The sequence below is a fragment of the Chrysemys picta genome, chromosome 3 (assembly GCF_011386835.1).
Source record: "Chrysemys picta bellii isolate R12L10 chromosome 3, ASM1138683v2, whole genome shotgun sequence".
NCBI lineage: Eukaryota > Metazoa > Chordata > Testudines > Emydidae > Chrysemys > Chrysemys picta.
Window position 1 is genome coordinate 6,177,963 of NC_088793.1, and position 18,130 is coordinate 6,196,092.

Genomic DNA, 18,130 nt, shown 5'->3' on the forward strand with positions numbered 1-18,130 from the left:
GGCTTTTGTTCACTGCGGGTCTGAAGAGTGCACCAAATCCGAACTAGACCTGTTTCAAATAGCCCCTACGCAGACCAGCATCGAGAAAAGCATCTACATCGAGGTGCCGCCTCTATCGGCCATTACGGAGTCTGCCCCCATTGACTTTTTTATAGCAGGGAATGGCATAGATTATATGGATTTAAACAATACGCTGCTGTACCTGTGTTGCAAGATTGTAAAAGGAGACGGAACTGAATTTGCAGCGGACGCCGAAGTGGGTCTGGTAAATTACCCCGTGGCCTCTATTTTTAGTCAGTTGGATGTTACGCTGGGAGACCGCCTCATAAGCCAAAGCAACAACTGCTACCCTTACAGGGCCTTTATAGAATCGGTGCTCAATTACAGCGACGACACCCTCGCCACGCAATTTTCCGCCGGCCTGTTTTACAAAGACACTGCTGGACAGCATGAAGAAACAGAGTTGGATGGAGGGAATCTAGGGTTTGTGAGGCGTGCAAAGCTGACGGCCAGGAGCAGAACGGTAGAGCTGCTGGGCCATTTACATAGCGACCTGTTTTTTCAAGAAAAACTTTTGTTAAACGGAGTGGATGTGAAAATTAAACTGACGCGCAGTAAAGACGCTTTCTGTTTAATGGGCAGTGCGGCTGAAGGCTTTAAACTGCGCATTGTATCAGCGTCCCTTTTTGTGAAAAAAGTACGGGTGGCCCCGGGAGTTCGTCTGGGGCACGCGGAGGCCCTGCTTACCGCTAATGCTAAATACCCTGTGGACCGCGTGGGAATGAAAGTGTTTAGCATCCCCGCGGGCAGCAGGGTCAGTAACCAGGAGAACCTGTTCTTGGGGCAGTTACCCAAAATGCTTGTCCTAGGGTTTGTGGATAACGATGCCTTTAGCGGAAGTTACGCTAAAAATCCCTTTCATTTTAAACATTACGATATTAATTTTGTGGCCTTGTATGTGGATGGTGAACAGATACTGACCAAGCCTCTGCAACCAGACTTCGAGGCAGGACGCTGCGTGAGAGAATACATGAATTTGGTACAGACAGCTGGTAAACACATGAAAGATCGTTCTCTGTTAATTGACCGTGAGGAGTTTGCACAGGGTTACACCTTGTTTGCCTTTGACCTGTCTCCCGACCAGGAATGCGCTGATCACTATTCCCTGATTAAAACCGGGAACCTGAGAGCAGAAATACGTTTTGGGAAGGCTTTAACGGTTACCGTTAATATGATTGTGTATGGGGTTTTTGACAATGTCATAGAAATAAATCAGAGGAGAAACGTTCTGTTTGACTATATGTGAACATGGACACCGTGCAGCTCTCACGTGTCTTATCAACGAACCCTTACACGAAAAAGAATTTCTTAGATGTGTTCCCTTGCGATTGGCTCCCAGAACGCAAGCTGTCTCAGAGACCCCTAGGCTTGGTGGTGAACACGCATCCACACAACCCACCGGGTGAACACTGGCTTGCCTTGTATCTGGCGGAGCGTAACCGTGGAGAGTTTTTTGACTCATATGGGCACCCCCCGAACAGTGTGTTGTTTCCTAAAAGCATTATGAAATTTTTAAACAAAAATGCCACAGACATGGTGTTTCACAATAGACAATTACAAGACCCCCGCTCCGTCGCCTGTGGCTATCACTGTGTGTTTTTCTTACATCAACGTAGCAAGGGTTTATCTTTTGATCGGATTTTAAATTTGTATTCTAACGACTTAGTGCAAAACGACCGGATGGTGATGAATTTTGTAAAAAGTAAATTTAAATTCTTGGGCATGCCTAGCCTTGCTCAAAACAGGTTTCAACAAGCCCAGACATGTGTATCTTGCAATGATTTTCATAGCCATGTTACCCAATAAAGCACCCCAGGTGAGGGGTTTAAAGACAAATGATGTTTGGTGTGTTTTTTTTTTTTTTTTTTTAAACCAATTGAGGAAAAAAGTACAGATTTTTTTTTTTAAATGATAGAAGTGTTTTATTTAAAGCAAAACATTACCATTTTTTTTTTTAAATTAGAATGTGAAAAATGTTACACACTGAGCCATTCGGCTCTTTTAGCCAATTTTCGTTTTTTAGGTGGCAAAAAAGGGGTCACGGTTTCTCGATCCACCCCGGTGTCAGCAGTCGAGGCCTTGAGGCGTTCCAAAAGATTTCTGTTGGCCGCATTGCCCATGACGGAAGATGGTACGTTCAGTTCCGCCATGGCATTCATAAACACATCCCATCCTTTAGGTACATGCCTGCTAGGAACAGAGCGAGTCTGGGTGACGGCCCTGACTAAGTCGAGCATGTTAGAACCATTAACCACAGAGCCTTTGTACACAAAAGCCCCTTTATCGTTCCACGAAGAGAGATTTTTATCCTGGCCCAGCTTATTTAGCAATACTATTGCATTTTTCTTATAACGCTTATTGACGTTATCCAACACCTCCTGAGCACCAAAGTCTGAGTTCTTTGGTGTTTCTGGGGGTTTGGCAGTTACACTTTGTTCCTGTTCCGGTAGAAACAGACTTATTTTCCCTTTATCCGCTTCGCTCTGTTTCACGTACATTAGGTACCTTTGAAGCACGGCGCTGTAAAGTTTACCCTTTTCATATTCAGTCAAGTCAGTTCTTTGAAGAACAGACTTCATTTCAGCATCCAGTAAGCGAGTTGCGGTTGTTCTGATATTTTCCTCTGCCGGAGGGGGAGCCCTTAATTGCTCCAACTGGTGGCTGGGCACCAGGAACATTTTTTCTGCATACTCCATTATCGATTATTTAAAAGCCCCGTTATGAGAGGGATAGCAAAACTTAACAGAGGTCCGATAAACCCCCCAGACTGCTTTACCAGATGCTTTTTTCTTTTAAGTGAAACCCTTTTATTCCACAAAGTTTTTATAAGCGTGCGTTTCTTTTTCAGTACACGCACTTGATTCTGTGTTAAAGGAACGTTTCCTTTTAAGGTATTGAGCGCTATTTCTGAGATGGCCGCTACTAGATCGTCAGAGGCTGAACACAGCATAGCCCTCCTTTGCTGTGGGGACGATTTGCTAAGTAATTTTAAAAGGCCCAGGTTTCTTTTCAAGCAGCTAGACATGTTTTCGGTAGCAGCCCTGGCTGTTAAAAAGGGGCCTGCCGATAAGTTCTCTTTTTATACCCGACTGTTTTTTTCAAAGTATAAACCGCCGGCCAGTCTGGAGGGAAAAGACCAGTTCTTAGTCTATAAGCTTCTGGTGTGGAAGCATTTAAATCCACTACCAGGTAGCCGTAAGGTTTTTTGGTAGCATCCTCAAAAGCTTCTAGAAAGAATTGAGCTTTGCCGGGGTACATTTGCCAAGCGAGCGTAGCGATTTGTAATTTATCCCTGGGGTTTTTGAACAGAACCATGTACTTTGTGTTTAGGTTAATCGTGCGACTCTTTTTTCCCCTGACAAAATACGTTTTGAACTATATACATAATGCTCAGGTTTCTGTGATGCACGTACTTGGTAAAAGCTTTCTCGATTTCATCACTTTCACAAGCCGAGTTCATCAGATCGTCTATGATAATCATATTTACTTTATTAGTAGGAAACAAACGGTCATTGTCAAAAGCCTCAGGCAGCCCCTCCACAAAATTGATAAAGGGATATTTACAAAGCACTTCTTTATACAGAGGTTGCCAACAACTGTAACACCACACGATATTCTCAGGCATAACAGACAGTGTGTGTTTGGCATTATCCAACACGTTTTTTATAAAGTAACTTTTCCCGCAGTTGCTAGGCCCCGCGAGAATTGCAGAAAAGGGGTGTTTCCACCTCGTATCCATTTTTTTTTCAAAAGCCGTAGGGCAGGGTTTTAAAACCTTCTCCTAGGACCCTTTTGTTGTAAACCACTTTGTGTGTCTTTTTAAGGGTTTTTGTCTCTATTTGCCACTGGTTTTTGTTTCTTACGATAGAGGCCTGCTGCACCTCTATCTTTTTTGAGGTGTTTTCTTGCAGACCCGTGCAATAGTCCAAGACTAGGTCTTTCAAACTGTCGAAGTTGATTTTTTCGCAGTTTGCTACGTTTAGGGTAATACCTTTGACTTTCATACAGGCCTTTCCACCCGACAGCTTATACCCATAGGTTTTTGGGCCTGCCGACACAAACTCGGTGATGTGTTGATCTGGCGGAATTTCGCTCGTGAGGTCCCCTAAATAATCCCCCAGAGGGGGATTCCAGTCACCCTCCCTTTTCACAAAGATCACCGAGTCAGTGTCGTGGTACAGGCACCGCTCTTGCAAACCGTCTAGGAGACTGTATAATTCTAAGCGGGCATAAGCGGTGGTGAAACAGGCTATGAAAACGTTGGTGTTGCCAGAAACAGAGTACCGTTCTTTTGCGTGCTTCCACAACACGCACGCTGTTTCATCATCGATAAACTCGCAGGATGAAACCTCATAATTGGGGGAGAACAGGTACTGCAAAAGTTCGTTAGGGTCTCTCACGATGCTGGTGTTGGGTAGGTTGGATCTTTGGCCGAATTTACCCCACAGAGAATTTAAAAACAGTTTAGCGATTTGGCGTTTAGCAGGGTTTGATCTGATTTTGTGTTGGCGTAAATGCACGCCTTCTTTCTGGTAGAAATCGCTAACGTACTTATTTTGTTTTTCCTCGTCTGTGCACCAACTGGGATACCCTGAAGCCTCTTGTTTTTGACGGAGGTGTAATTTTATGTACTCTGAAAAGAGTTTATCAGATTTTTCATTAAAATGCCAGATTTCATAGATCTTAGCCACCGCGTACCCCTTCGCTATGGCCGCGTTCAATTCCACCGTGCACCAAGTCCCCAGGATGGCCCGCTCCTCGTCAGTATGGGTGCATGTCTCCCGCTGCTCGGTTTCCGCACAGGTTCGGCATAGCGGGAACATAAGCTTGCCACCCACTCTGACGGGTAACAATGGGAAAAAGAGGCCTCGTGGGGGGTACACTTTAACTTTTGCAATTCCAAAATAATTTGCAAGGGGCCCAAATTTGTCATAGACTATATCGGGGTGTCCGAGAGGGTATTCTTTGGTTTTGTTTACAAAAGGGTACAGGCTGGTAAAATCATAATAGTGGATTTCTTCCCCGGGGTTAGGCTTGTAATATAGGCGGATAGCGTTTGTCCTCCCCCCAAAAAGAGCATCCCTAGGCACGAGAGGCTGGGGTAACCGGGCTCGGTTTAAAAAGTCTGCAAGCTCCCTGTCGGTTTCTTTCATCACCTCCCACTCGTGCTCCCAAAGAGTCCTCACTACAAAACCAAGGCGTTTCAAATAGTCGGTCTTGAGCTGCGTCTTGTAATAAAGAAACCCAAAAGATGTCCCCGTCATAGGATTTTGTGCTTTTTCACAATAACAGGTGACACAGCCATGGAAAAAACAACCGTTAAACTCAAAGGCTGTGCGTACCCCATCAACATTGGCATAGCCGTCTAAAAAGTAGGGGCCTACCTGTAGTTCCCCACCCTGTAAAGCGTGCCGTATTTGTATATTTTCTTTGTGAGAGATATACAACAGCCACTGAATAGATGGGGTCGAATATCTCTTTTTCTGCCTGTGATAGTTGTCTGGAGGGAGAAGAGCTACCGTGTTAGGCTCCAAAAACATAAACCTGTACATAGCCATGCAGACAGATGCCAGTGTTATGTACCGGAATGGATCTAGACACAGTTTTATCTCAGTGAATTTACCAGGTTCTTTCTCTACTACATCTCCCTTCTCCGTCATTTTCATAATCTCTTTTCTGTATAGGATACAGGCCTGTCTCAAAATTTTTACATCCTGCTGACAGTAATACGCGAGCTCTTTTTGCAAGTCAAACACCTCAGAGCTGTGGTCCCGATACCAGTCGAGAAACTCTGCTTTTTCTTTGGGCATCATGCTTTCTACACCATAGTGCTCCATACCGGGCATAGGCCCCACATAATTTTGATTTTCTAACGTGTTAAAAAAGTGTGGAAAATACCCTTTGCACCCTTCAAACCCCATCGCCTGCGGTAGCTTGCTAAGCTTCATGGGCAAGAAGTTTAAAGAGTCTATAAAACGAATGCCCAGGGCCTTAACTTCCACGCACATTAGTTTACTACCCTGAGTGATCAGTTCTAGGCCCATCTTTTCCTTGAGTAACTGTTTAACAATAAAGTATGCATCATAACCTTTAGAATTGTGTGCTAGGAATGTGTAGTCCCGAAACGCTTTGCCAATAAAGGTCTTCACAAACACATAAAGACACTTATCGCCCTTAAATTCCCAGGATTTTTCTGGCTTTAGGGACATAGCAAAAATGTAATTGGGCATGTGCACCCCGGTCTCCTGCGTGCATTCAAAATCATAAAAAATATACTTTTCTGAAGATTCAGGCTTTCTAAGGCTGTCCATAAAACAGAGGTGGCCGTCTACATCGCCAGCGATCAACTCCTGACACTGCTTACAACGTCTCCCTTTACACCTGTGCCGCTTGTCCACGTAAGACTGACACTTATCACACAAAGTTTTAGACAGGCATTCGACTTGGTTTTTTGATGCACAGTCGATATGTCTGTCTAAACACTCTTTGGACCGGCAATACAGTCTACAGCTAGGACACCGCTGCTGCTCGCCCATGCTGTCTGAGCACGTTACGCTCAAACAGAGGTGGCAACGATACCTGCAAGAGTGGTCGTGGCTGTACACCATGTGGCAAAACTCACAATAATTTTTCGCTCCGAACAACTTTTTTACATCCAAAACCCCATAGTAATGCTCATCGTGCAACAGGATAAAATAAGTCTTGGGGCACACTGTGCCCCCCGTTTTAAAAAACCCCCAGCCGCCTTTCGCCGTATACAACACCACCTGTATGTTAACTCCTAAATGCTGTTCAAACTTTGCTACGTCACTGAGCATAACCTTTTTTTGATCTGACCACCCCAGTTTCTCATGTAACTTTCTCGCCCCCGCTAACAATTCCGCGTCCGTAGGTTTACGATCGGACATGACGGCCAAGAGCCCACCCGCAAAACACAAATTGGTACCGGTGTAAGTCAGGTCTACTAAACACTGTCTCTTTTTATGAATAATTTGACTATTAAGGATAGTATTTAAAACTCTACGAGCGCCCCCACCCCTGTTTTTTACAACTGTCACAACGAGACGCAACGTCCCATCGAGATGCATCTCTCTATTGCTCTGTAGCAGTTTTGAGGTCTGATTTAAAAAATCCTCAGCAGTCAGCTCATTTCTAGTTCTTTTGACCGAAAACAAAGAATTAGTTAAATTACGGCTCTCTAAACGTAACTGAACATAATCATCAGGGCCTACCCTACCGTTAATGTCATCGAGCACTAACTGTATTCCCCCGTGTATGGCTTCAACAACCTGCTGAGCTGAATTTATTCCCTCAGGATTGACAAAACGAAATTCCTCACAATACACCGACCCCCCAAATCTGGATACTTCACGTTGCCAACTTCTCACTCTCTCCATATACACCTCAGCATTTTCGGGGTTACTTGGGGGTTCCTCTACGGGATCATTAGCGGCATCTTCTACATCAGATGCTATTTGAGCGTCAAACTCTGAGGCGCCTCCATGAAAGTCATTGGGAGTAGAACGGGCCCCATCTAAAGAGCCCTCTGGGGAATTTGCTAAACCAGAGTCTAATTCCACCTCCCCATTTTCAGACAAGCCAGTTTGAGAGCCTCCAGTAGGGGGCATCTCTTTTTGTTCTTGTTTTTTTTTCCTCATTACCTCTTTAGCCCTTTTTAAAATTTTTACAACAACCCGGGCCTGGAACTTTTTGGCAGCCATCTGTTTATCCCCCAAACGCTGTCCCCCCTTTTGTTTACACATAAACTGATGTGTACCCTGGAAGGTGTCCCTTTTACCCAGGCCACTTTTTGCGACTAGTCCTGCCTGCTCAGAGCCACCCTTTCCATCCCTTATGTTTTTCAGCATGGCTCTGAACCAAGCATCATATTTTTTCCATTTCTTTCTAGAATCCCGTTCTTTTAGCCTACCCGAGGATATATCCTCCACCACTTTTTTGAGGAAAGCCTCAACCCCTTCCCAACTACTAAAATATGGGGGAGCTGGGACAAGCTTATGGTTTTGGGAGAATGGTTTGTCAGTTCTTGGTTTTTTATTCACAACCCCTAGAGCGCATGCTCCGGGTTTGTGAATGTGGGCATTTTTGCTCATAGTTTCCTCAGGGCTTGGTGTGGTGGTGACCGCTGAGGAACTGGAGTGCTGGTTGTGTGATTGCAATACCTCAGCATCGCAGAAGCTTTTAGTCCATGGTTTTTTAAACGCAGCCCCTAGAGCGCATGCTCCGGGTTTGCGCACGTTCAGAACCCCTAGAGTGCGTGCTCTGGGTTTGTGAATGTGTGTGTTTTCGCTCACAGTTTCCTCAGGGCTTGGTGTGGTGGTGGCCACTGAGGAACTGGAGTTGTGGTGGCGTGGTTGTTTTTTACCAGAGTCTTTTGTTTTGTCCTTGGGTTTGACGTATATGAGGTTTGGACTGCCCTGATGTTTCAGCTGCGCTCTTGCGCTGTTTTGCGTTGTTAAAGGTCTCAAAGCAGATTTCTGGTTTGTTGGCAGTTCTGGAGGAGATGTCCTTGTATCTCTGACTACAGCATTGTCAGAAAAGTTGCCCAGGCCTATAACAGGGGAAAAAACATTTTACAAAAACTGAACTTTAGCACCTCTCTCACCCACACCTATGTATTTTACTTAAAATAAAAAAAAACCCTCATAGAACAGCCAAACCAATAAGCAAAATATATTTACAGGGCTTCATCCATCCATCAGTCACTGATGCTGGTGAATTTTCCTTTTCAGCTGTCTCTTTCCTTTTTCTTTTCAGCTTGTTTTCCCTCTGGTCTAAGGATCTCTCATGTTTTGACTGTACTGTGGAGCAAACAACAACATTATTATAAAACACATGAAACCGTCTTGTAAACATACATTACACTTACTTCATTAAAGTGTTTTTCTATTTAAAAAGTCATAGCTTTACAACCAAATAATCCATTTCAGGCTGTACAACAAACAGGTTTTTTAAATACATCTCATTTTGCAAAATAAAAACCAAAACGGCTTTTAAAAATCCATTTTGCAGAAAAACTCTTGTTAGTTTAAAAGCCACATGGTTTGTTCTGACCCCAGCCATGTGCCTTTGGTTTAGTTAGTAGCATCCACCCCCCACAGGGCCTTAAACCCATCACATTATACACAGTAAAAAAAAAAAAAAAAAAAACCTATCATAGAATCATAGAATATCAGAGTTGGAAGGGACCTCAGGAGGTATCTAGTCCAACCCCCTGCTCAAAGCAGGGCCAATTCCCAGCTAAATCATCCCAGCCAGGGCTTTGTCAAGCCGGGCCTTAAAAACCTCCAGGGAAGGAGACTCCACCACCTCCCTAGGTAACGCATTCCAGTGTTTCACCACCCTCCTAGTGAAATAGTTTTTCCTGATATCCAACCTGGACCTCCCCCACTGCAACTTGAGACCATTGCTCCTTGTTCTATGCCAAGTACTTTAAAAAACCTCTGCCTTGCACACACCAGCAGCTTTATAAAACACACCAAACCAAGTTTGCAGCCATACACTTTTTTCAAAAACCCCACAGGCATTTAGAAGCCACATGGTTTGTTCTGACCCCAGCCATGTGCCTTTGGTTTAGTTAGTCGCATCCACCCCCCCACAGGGCCTTAAACCCATCACATTATACACAGTAAAAAAAAGTTCCCTTTCACTATGGGATAAAGTGTTGCAGGCACATGGTTGTTCTGTTCCCCCTCATGTGTGCTTAAGCCTTCAGGTTCAAGAACAAGCAAAAAATGTTAGTTAGTGTTACCATCAAATGCCTATGCAGCCTGTGGAATACTTTTGTTAATTCAACAGTATTAAGCACAACTATAGTTAAAATGGTTTTTTTTTTTTTTTTTTTTTTTTTACCTTGGCCTGGTGGTAAAATGCAGTTTAAAGTTCCTGGTTCCATGCTAACAGATCACACTGCAATAAAGATAGGCACCATTATTTACTAAAACAGCCTGGGCAAAAAGTGGCCTTCTATAATATATAGTTTCAGAGTTAAAGACAGCAAGTCTTACCTCTTTTTGCAGTCCAGCAGCTATCCAAGTTGAAAAAGGACAAAGTGCTGCATACCTGAGGTTTTTATCCCCTCTTAGCCCATTGTTAAACAAAACTTCAACATAGTTTGCTAACAGGTTAATGTAATGACCCCACCCATAGCATTCCCTTTTGTAATTTGGGAGTGAAACCAGTTTGGGTGGGTGGGTGTGTGTGTGTGTGTGTGTATGGTTAAAACCCATTCAGTTTAACAGACTAAGGATGGCTCAGTGGTTTAAGCATTGGCCTGCTAAGCCCAGGGCTGTGAGTTCAAGCCTTAAGAGAACCACTTAGGGCTCTGGTTCTCAATATTCTCAAATCAATATTTGGCCCTGCTAGTAAAGGCAGTTCTATGAGATAAGTATATCTCCATATTAACTTTCTTGTACTCAGACACATGTCTGAACTAGCCTTGGTTGTTTTATTGTAAGCACATTTTTAGGATTTTTTCCCCTTCCCCACCACAACATACATTTCAGCTTTTTGCTACACACAAAACACAAGAGCTAATTCTCACAAACAATTTATTTTTTTTATTTAAAAAACATACAGCTTCTTAAAACCAAAACCAAAATGCTTTATTAAAACTTTTTAGCGCACTTAAAGGCCAAAGGCCTTCTAACAAAACACAAATAGTCACAAGCCCCCCTTTTAAAAAAAAATTACAGCTACCAAGTTTTATATCGCATGTTTGTCCCCTCACCATTCTCTAACTTAATCCTTTTAGATTTCTTACAAATAGTTTTTTTCTTAAGCAGGGTTCTGTAACTCTTTGTGCGGACTAGACGGTCAATATAACGCTCTAAGCAGGCATCTTCCGGTTTGGTCATTTTCCTTAGAACACGGTCAGGGTCTGCACTAAATTGCACAGCATTTATCAAGGTCACCCCTTGCGCTAAATGTTCTTGGGTTAGGCACAAACATTGCATACCATAGCCTATGGCAACAACAGTGTTTAATAAGCTTTCCAAACACAGCTCAGCACACAGGCCCCGGAGCTTGCTGTTTATATCCACTGAAGTCCAAGTCACACAATCATGGTGCCTTTGGCCTGGCGCATCTATGACACAGCCCTCACAATCTTCAAAAAGCTTTTCCCTAAGGCAGTGCTTAAGGACAGCATAAACAGCAACGCGTACAATAGTCCTCATGACTTTTTTACGCTCACGATGTGGCACTGGCTCAGTTAGTTCTATGCCAAGCCGCCTCCTAAACTCCTCATAGCCATCATCCTCAGAGTCCTCTTCAACAACTCGTATTGGCGTTGAGCAAAAACATGGTGGGCCCAGTTCATCTTCGCTGCTTGATGCATCGCTGTCCGGGTCCTCTAGAAAGGCATCGTCGAGCTGTTAAAAAATTTCAAAAAAGAAAACGTGTAAGCACCCCCGCTGCTTGTTTTTTAATTTACGCAACCCCGGTTCCTAACCCATCGACCGCCGCTTCTTAAGCATTCATTTACCTGAGCGCCGTCTTTTCCGTTCGCTTTGTCCACTGGTGACTCCCCCGAGCCACAATCGCCTTCCACCTCTGAGGGAATGGACAAAGAAAGGCCGTCACGCTCACCGGTCTGACTCACGAGGGTTTCGGGGTCGGGTTCCGGCGTATCCATCAATGGCTGGGCCAAAGGGCTCCCCTCGGTCGCTCCCTCCTCCTCCTCGGAACTGTCGCTGATGTAGCGCTTTCTCCGAATAGTGTGTGGGTGCCTCAGCTTCCCCGATGCAGTTCTTAAGTATCTAGGTGCTGGGAGAAGGGGGTGTGATTGTTGCAGAGCCCTAGAGGGCAGATGTGATGCTGTCTGGACAGTAAATGGCCAACACTCGGTCTCCTGGCAACTAATGACCTGGGCCCCTCCTCTACAAAGGTGCCAACTGAAGGTGTTGGAGAACAAAGAAATCAGGTGACCTCCTGGCCCAGGAAAGGAACAAAGGGAGAGGAGGGGCTGGACATTTTCAGTTTGGGGCTGGCTGGGGATGTGGAATGAGGTGCAGATGTGGTTGTCTGGCTCACTGCCCCCCAAAATGGACCCAGCTGAGGGGTCCTGTTCTCTGTACCTACAAGCTCTGTTTTAGACCGTGTTCCTGTCATCTAATAAACCTCTGTTTTATTGGCTGGCTAAGAGTCACGTCTGACTGCGAAGTGGGGGTGCAGGACCCTCTGGCTTCGCCAGGACCCAGCCAGGGCGGACGCGCTGTGGGAAGCGCACGGAGGGGCAGAGGATGCTGAATGCTCCAAGGTCAGACCCAGGAAGGTGAAGCCGTGTGAGCTTCTTGCCCTGAAGACAGTCTGCTCACAGAGAGGAGACTTCACCAGAGTCCTGACTGGCTTCCTAGGGAGCAGTTCCAGAGCATCGCCCGGGGACGCCGTGACAGGTGCCACCTCCGGGCGGTTTGGGGGATTAACTCTGGGAGGCTGACGTCCCGTCCTGTGGTTGCACGCCATCTCTGTCTCTCAGTCTGCAGCCCTTCTCTTGCTCCAGGAGCTTCTGTTGGCTCTTTGTGACTCGGCTAATGGTAGAATTCCATGATGTGGTCCAAAAACGGAAAGTAACGGGCAACGATCCATCACCAAGGTAAAATGCCTACAATACCGATAGGTTCAAATTCCAAAGATAATCGAGGAGATGTCGTCTCTAACTCCAGCTTGGATTGGAGATCTGACTGCCATCTCTGACCCAGATGCTATCTCGGACTCCCGCTTCTGATAATACGTGTAGTGCTAGGTCTTGGTCAGTGTCATGGTGATGTGTCCTTTCTTCTGGCATTTTCAGCCAATAACCTGATGCGCCCAGCAATCCTTCTCAGAGTGCGCAGTTTGCTCACAATGGTCACATGGAAATTCCTTATGCTCCCGTGGTCCTCTGTCTTGCTGATGCGGGAGGCGAACTTCTTGGTTCTCTAAATTTCAGAGAATCCTTCTCTGCGGTCTCCATTGCAACTGCTACTTCAACAGCCTTCTTGAATGTAAGCGCCGATACAGTCAGTAACTTCTTCTGGTCCTGGTCATTGGGTAATCCAGAGACTAACTGGCTGTGCAGGGCGTCACGTAATGTTTGTCCGAACTGACAGTGATGTCACAAATTCCATAAAGCAACAACAAACTGTGCTACCAACTCTCTTCTTCCCGGATGTTGCTGATGAATCTGGTATCGTTCTGCTATCTTCAAAGGAATAGGAGAAAAATGTCCCTGCATCGCTGCACTAAGTGTGGCATACTTAGGTGCTGAGAAAAAATGGACCATAGGTGCTGAAAAAAAATGTTGTGTGCTTAGCACCCACTGGCAGCCCCCCATCAGCACCTCGCCCTCCCCACTGCGCCTTCCGCCCACCATGGATCAGCTGTTCTGCGGCGTGGAGAAGGCGCTGGGGGGGAGAGGGGAGGCCTGAGGGTGGGGCATGCTCAGGGGAGGGGAAAGAGGAGGAAAAGGCGTGTGGGCAGAGCAGAGGCAGGAAGAGGCAGGGTTGGGATGGGGCCTTGGGAGAAGGGGTGGAGTGGGGGCGTGGCCTAGTGCTCCTCCCTCCCCCTGGCATATTAGAAAGTCGGCACTTATGCCAGTCGGCGCTTATGCCAGTTGGAAAGCAGAGGTCAGGCAGCAGTCCGCTCGCCTTTGGACCCATCACTGACAGCAAGGCTGAAACTCACTGTCTGTCTGGAACCGTGTTGCAGGTTACCAATTGCTGAAAACGTTGGAGGTGAACCACCCACGATTCGCAGGTGCTGTTGAACGTCCCAAAACTGCCCACAAACGGTGCCATTTCACTGCTGTCCTGCTGGACTTCACGCCTCCTGGACGCCTTTTCCACGGGGAATTGTTTTGTTCAGGGCTGGCTCCAGGCACCCGCGGAGGAAGCACGTGCCTGGGGCGGCACATGCTACGGGGCGGCATTCCCTCCATTCTCGGGGTGGCACAGTCCGGGCGGCTTTTCTTTTCTTTTCTTTCCCCCCCCCCCACTTTGGCGGTTTGGGCAGCGTCAGTCCGAGTGGTTTTGTTTTTTGCTTGGGGCAGCAAACATGGTAGAGCCGGCCCTGATTGCGTTATGGCCTATCCGAGATCAATCACACGCTGCTGGCTCTCCGCTGCCACACTCCTTTGGTTGTACGTGGGCTCCCTCTGCTGGCTATCGGCCCTCAGTGCAGGCTAAGCTGTGTGCCGGCCGGCTTGATATCCATCAATCTGTCTGCCTGTTTCCAGGGCACTGCTCTGTTTGAACAGTTCTGGCAGTAATTGCACAACCCCTGTCTGCCATTCTCTCTTTATTTCCCTACTTCCCCTTCTCTAGCTGGCTGCTTCCTGCTGTTCCAGACAGCCTGTACCTCTAGGTGATGTGAATCCCCTTTTTGTAGCATTATTTGCTGCTTACTTGTTCATCTTCTTGGTCAGGCAGTGGGCGCACTGGACACTCGTGCGATAGGATGGCCAGGTGCCCTGTCCAGTGGAAAAGACCCCCAGTGTCCGGTCAGATCTACTGATCAGACCCCCAATGTCCGGTTACTGCCCCCCAACCCAGGCTGCTGCCATTTCAGCTAAGGGGGAATTTCCCCCTGCTGCAGCCGTGCACGGGCTGATCCCATGTCAACATAGTGACAAAGGCTGGAGGGGCTCTGACATTCTATGCGGCCCGGCCACCTTGATTGGAACCCCTCTGCTCCCATTGAAACGCACGTTCCTCAGCTGCTAATGAAGAAGTGCGCTGTAGGGGCCGCGGGCTAGCCCTTCTGAAGGCCTGATTGAAGTGAATGCTTGAAACGATTCCTCCCAGACCCCAGTGCATGTCTGTCCATCTCTCAGCATTGCCACACAAATCTCCACATTGTACCTCTTTACTCAAGAGAGGCTAAGAACTGGGATAGCCGGGGGGCTGCAGGTCAGGAGTGAGGGGCATGGGCAGGGCTGTGTGGGGAGCCCAGGGCTGGGACAATAGGGGGGCTGCAGGTCAGGATTGAGGGGCACCAGCATCCCAGCTGGAAACAGTCGGAGGGCCAGACAGGCTGCGGGGCAGGGAGCCCACCAGGACTGTGGAAGCAGGCGCTGGAGGTTAAAACAAGCCCACCGACGACTTCCATTTAGTTTTGCTGTGAGCGCTGCTGTTTGCTAGACAGAGGCAGCAGCCGCCCTGCATAATGCCAGATGAGCTCATCTGGGCTGAACAATGAGGCGCCCGTGCGTCTGGAAGGGCTGCTGCGATTTGCCTGCACAGCCCTCCCCAGGTGGGGAAACCTCCAGCCTCCCCAGGGCTGGTTCAGCTTTTAAAAGCTCGATGCATTTCTTGGCCCTCCAGCTTAGGGTTACCATACATCCTCTTTTTCCCGGACATGTCCGGCTTTTCAGCAGTCAAACCCCCGTCCGGGGGGAATTGCCAAAAAGCCGAACATGTCGGGAAAATGGCGGCTCTGCTCCTCCCCGACTCTTCGGCTCTGTTTAAGAGCCGGGCTGCCCGAGCGCTACCGGCTTTGGGCAGCCCCCGTGCCTCCGGACCCTGCGCCACCGGAGCCCGGGAGGGGAAGTGCCCGGCTGGGGGCACAGGGTCCGGAGGCATAGGGGCTGCCCAAAGCCCGAGTGCTACCAGCTTCACGGTTTACCGGGCAGCCTCCAGACCCTGCGCCCCCGGCTGGGTGCTTCCCCTCCCGGGCTCCAGCTGCGCTGGGGAAGCGCCGGCCGGGGGCGCAGGGTCTGGGGGCTGCCCGGCAAACCGTGAAGCCGGTAGCGCTGGGGCAGCCCTTTCCACGTGGCTGGGAGTGGGAGGGAGGAGGGGGCAGAGTTAGGGCGGGGAAGGGGCGGGGCTAGGGGTGGGAAAGTGGGCGGGGCCAGGGCCCGTGGAGGGTCCTCTTTTTATATTTATTAGATATGGTAACCCTACTCCAGCTGCTGCCCAGTTCTCCTCTCTCTCACCTGCCCCTCCCCCATCTGAAATAAATATTTAAAGACATCACAAGGAAAGAACGTTTCCTGCCTCCATCAATAAAGCAGACTGTGCCCCCCCCCAGCTTTCCAACACTGACAGCACCCCCTGTCCCCTGGCTGCTTCCTCACGTCTCGCTGCTTTCGTGCCTGCTGTTCCCATCTAGCAAGGCAGGGGAAGCCTCTTTGGAACGCTCCGTCTCTGGGACGTCCCACCTGGGAACCCCCGGGCCAGGCCCCTGCAATCCCGTCCCACCCCAGCTGGCTCTCAGGTGGGGCTGCCCCCAAAGGCGACATCCTCGGGGCATGTTCCGGAACTGGGAGTGACGCTAACTGACCCCACTCGGGGCTAATGGAGTTTTCCACCCAAAGGTGGGTGGGGTGCGTGGACAGGGAGGCAGTGATTTGCAGCCAGATGGGAAGTGGGATCAGAGACCCGCCTGTGCTCTGGGTACAGCCCGCGAGCCTTGAACTCAACGGGCCTGATCCTGATCCCACGTACACTGACTTTACCCCCATGTAAACTCACTTCAGTGGGGCTACTCCTCGTTTACACCAGCTGGAGATCAGAATCAGGCCCAATGCACCTATTGTGGGGTTGAGAAGGAAAGAAAAACACAGAGAGAGAGAGAGATAAAACCGCATGCAATCCAGTTATGGCTAGACAGATTAATAGGAAAGAAAATGTCAAACATACAGAATCCAGCCCCTGAGTAAACACTGGCCCCCACTTTTGAAAGGAAAGAACCAACCAGTGCATTCAGATTTGGACTCACTGCACTTTCTCCCTGCCCGGATAGATGCACCCACCAGCGGGGCACAGGCAGCCCTGCTCCAAGCACAGATGAGCTCTGGGATGATGATAAGGAAGGAGCTGGCGCCCAGCTGTTGGGGTGGAGCTGGGCGTCTCTCTTGGAGTGGTCCAGTGGCTCCCACTCCTGGATGCTGCTACAGGCACCGGAGCCTGCACCTCGCCAAGCAGCAAAGCAAAGTGGGCCCTCCCAAGGGGTGAGGGCGAGCCAGCACATGGGAGTCAGACAGGACAGACAAAGAGGGAGCCTGCAGCTGGACACACCCAGTGACGGGGAGCCACTCTGCATGGGGGGATCGCGGCGCTTTCAGCCCCAGCCTGGGCTTTTAGGAGACACGGAATAGAAAGACGGCAAACGGTGCCAATGGGTTTTGTAAAACCCCCTCGCGCCACTTCCTCCCCATGGGATTGTCCTGCTAACCCAATGCCAGGCACAACCCACCTGGGATCCCAGGGTTCAAACCCACCAAAGCAACAGACCCCCCCGCTGGCCTCCCTCCCTGAGCTCCTCACTGCTTCGCTCCCAGGGGATAATTTGCCTTCCTTTGCTACTTACCCCCAACGCCCAGCGCCTGGGCTGTCGCTCCCAGTGCTACTCACTTAATGCTGTTAAAGGCTTCTACCAGGAAGCCCAACATGCCAGGATCTTGCCATGACATCACCCCCAAACCAGCTGATCTGCCGAGCCAATGGCCTTTCCTGATTGGGCAGCCTCTTGTCAGGGGAGCAGGGATTGGCTGAGTAACTCCTGGCAGGCCAGGTACCCAAAGGAGGATGTCACACAAAGAAGCTAGTTTCAACTCGGGCTCTAGGGTGAAAGAGGCTGGGGGAAAGCAAAGCTGGCTGGAGAGATCCGGGGCAGCTTTGGAGAATCTGGCCCTGCCCCCTATTAATGGACATTAGAGCGGTGCCCAAACGCACCAGCCAGGATCATGCTCCCTGTGACGGGGTGTCCACACCACACAGGACTGGAAGGGGTTAAGGTGCCCAGGCAGGCCTATTAACGCCATAGGCTACACCTGGAGGAAGAGCCAGGGAGCAGGGAATTGATGGCAAGCAGGTTCAGCTGGGCAGGAATAGGCCAGGCCTAGAAAGCCAGAAAGCTGGCAACAGACAGGGCTGCTGCTGGGAAAGGGCAGCCCCTCCCTGGGCAGAGGGGGACGTGTTTGGAGGCTGCAGAGATGCATAGGCTGCAGTCACTCCCTGGGAGGAGGAAGGAGTATTTGGAGCTTGTACTCCCAGAGGAAGTGGGGTGGAGGAGAACCAGGAGTGGTAGGAAACAGTCCAGGGAAGGAGCCGTGAGGACTAAGAGAAGAAAG

The 18,130-nt window shown here is 48.7% G+C and overlaps 1 protein-coding gene across 3 annotated transcripts; it reads right to left on the reverse strand.

The window, feature by feature from the left end:
* Window positions 1–2,048: 2,048 nt before the first annotated feature.
* Window positions 2,049–17,458, reverse strand: LOC135982135 (uncharacterized). Of its 3 annotated transcripts, XM_065587422.1 has the most exons (6): window positions 17,368–17,458; window positions 11,564–11,844; window positions 10,086–11,450; window positions 9,931–9,987; window positions 8,760–8,879; window positions 2,049–8,629 (listed from the first exon to the last, which is right to left on the reverse strand). In XM_065587422.1, exons 4-6 carry the CDS (start codon window positions 9,971–9,973, stop codon window positions 3,807–3,809), a joined length of 4,986 nt encoding a protein of 1,661 aa, XP_065443494.1. In that variant the 5' UTR covers window positions 9,974–9,987; window positions 10,086–11,450; window positions 11,564–11,844; window positions 17,368–17,458; the 3' UTR covers window positions 2,049–3,806. The 3 variants fall into 3 exon arrangements, with proteins under 3 accessions (XP_065443494.1, XP_065443496.1, XP_065443497.1); XM_065587424.1 differs by lacking the exons at window positions 10,086–11,450; window positions 11,564–11,844 and having other exon boundaries at window positions 17,368–17,457; XM_065587425.1 differs by lacking the exons at window positions 9,931–9,987; window positions 10,086–11,450; window positions 11,564–11,844; window positions 17,368–17,458 and adding an exon at window positions 9,268–9,419.
* Between the last annotated feature and the right edge of the window lie 672 nt (window positions 17,459–18,130).

Bases quoted from the DNA above. Each gene is read 5' to 3' on its own strand.
- LOC135982135 (XM_065587422.1), bottom strand. From the start codon at position 9,973: ATGGAACCAGGAACTTTAAACTGCATTTTACCACCAGGCCAAG. The intron at 8,880-9,930 runs GTAAAAAAAAAA...TTTGCTCCACAG, and splicing joins CATTTTACCACCAGGCCAAG to TACAGTCAAAACATGAGAGA. The intron at 8,630-8,759 runs GTAAATATATTT...CCCCTGTTATAG, and splicing joins TGATGGATGGATGAAGCCCT to GCCTGGGCAACTTTTCTGAC.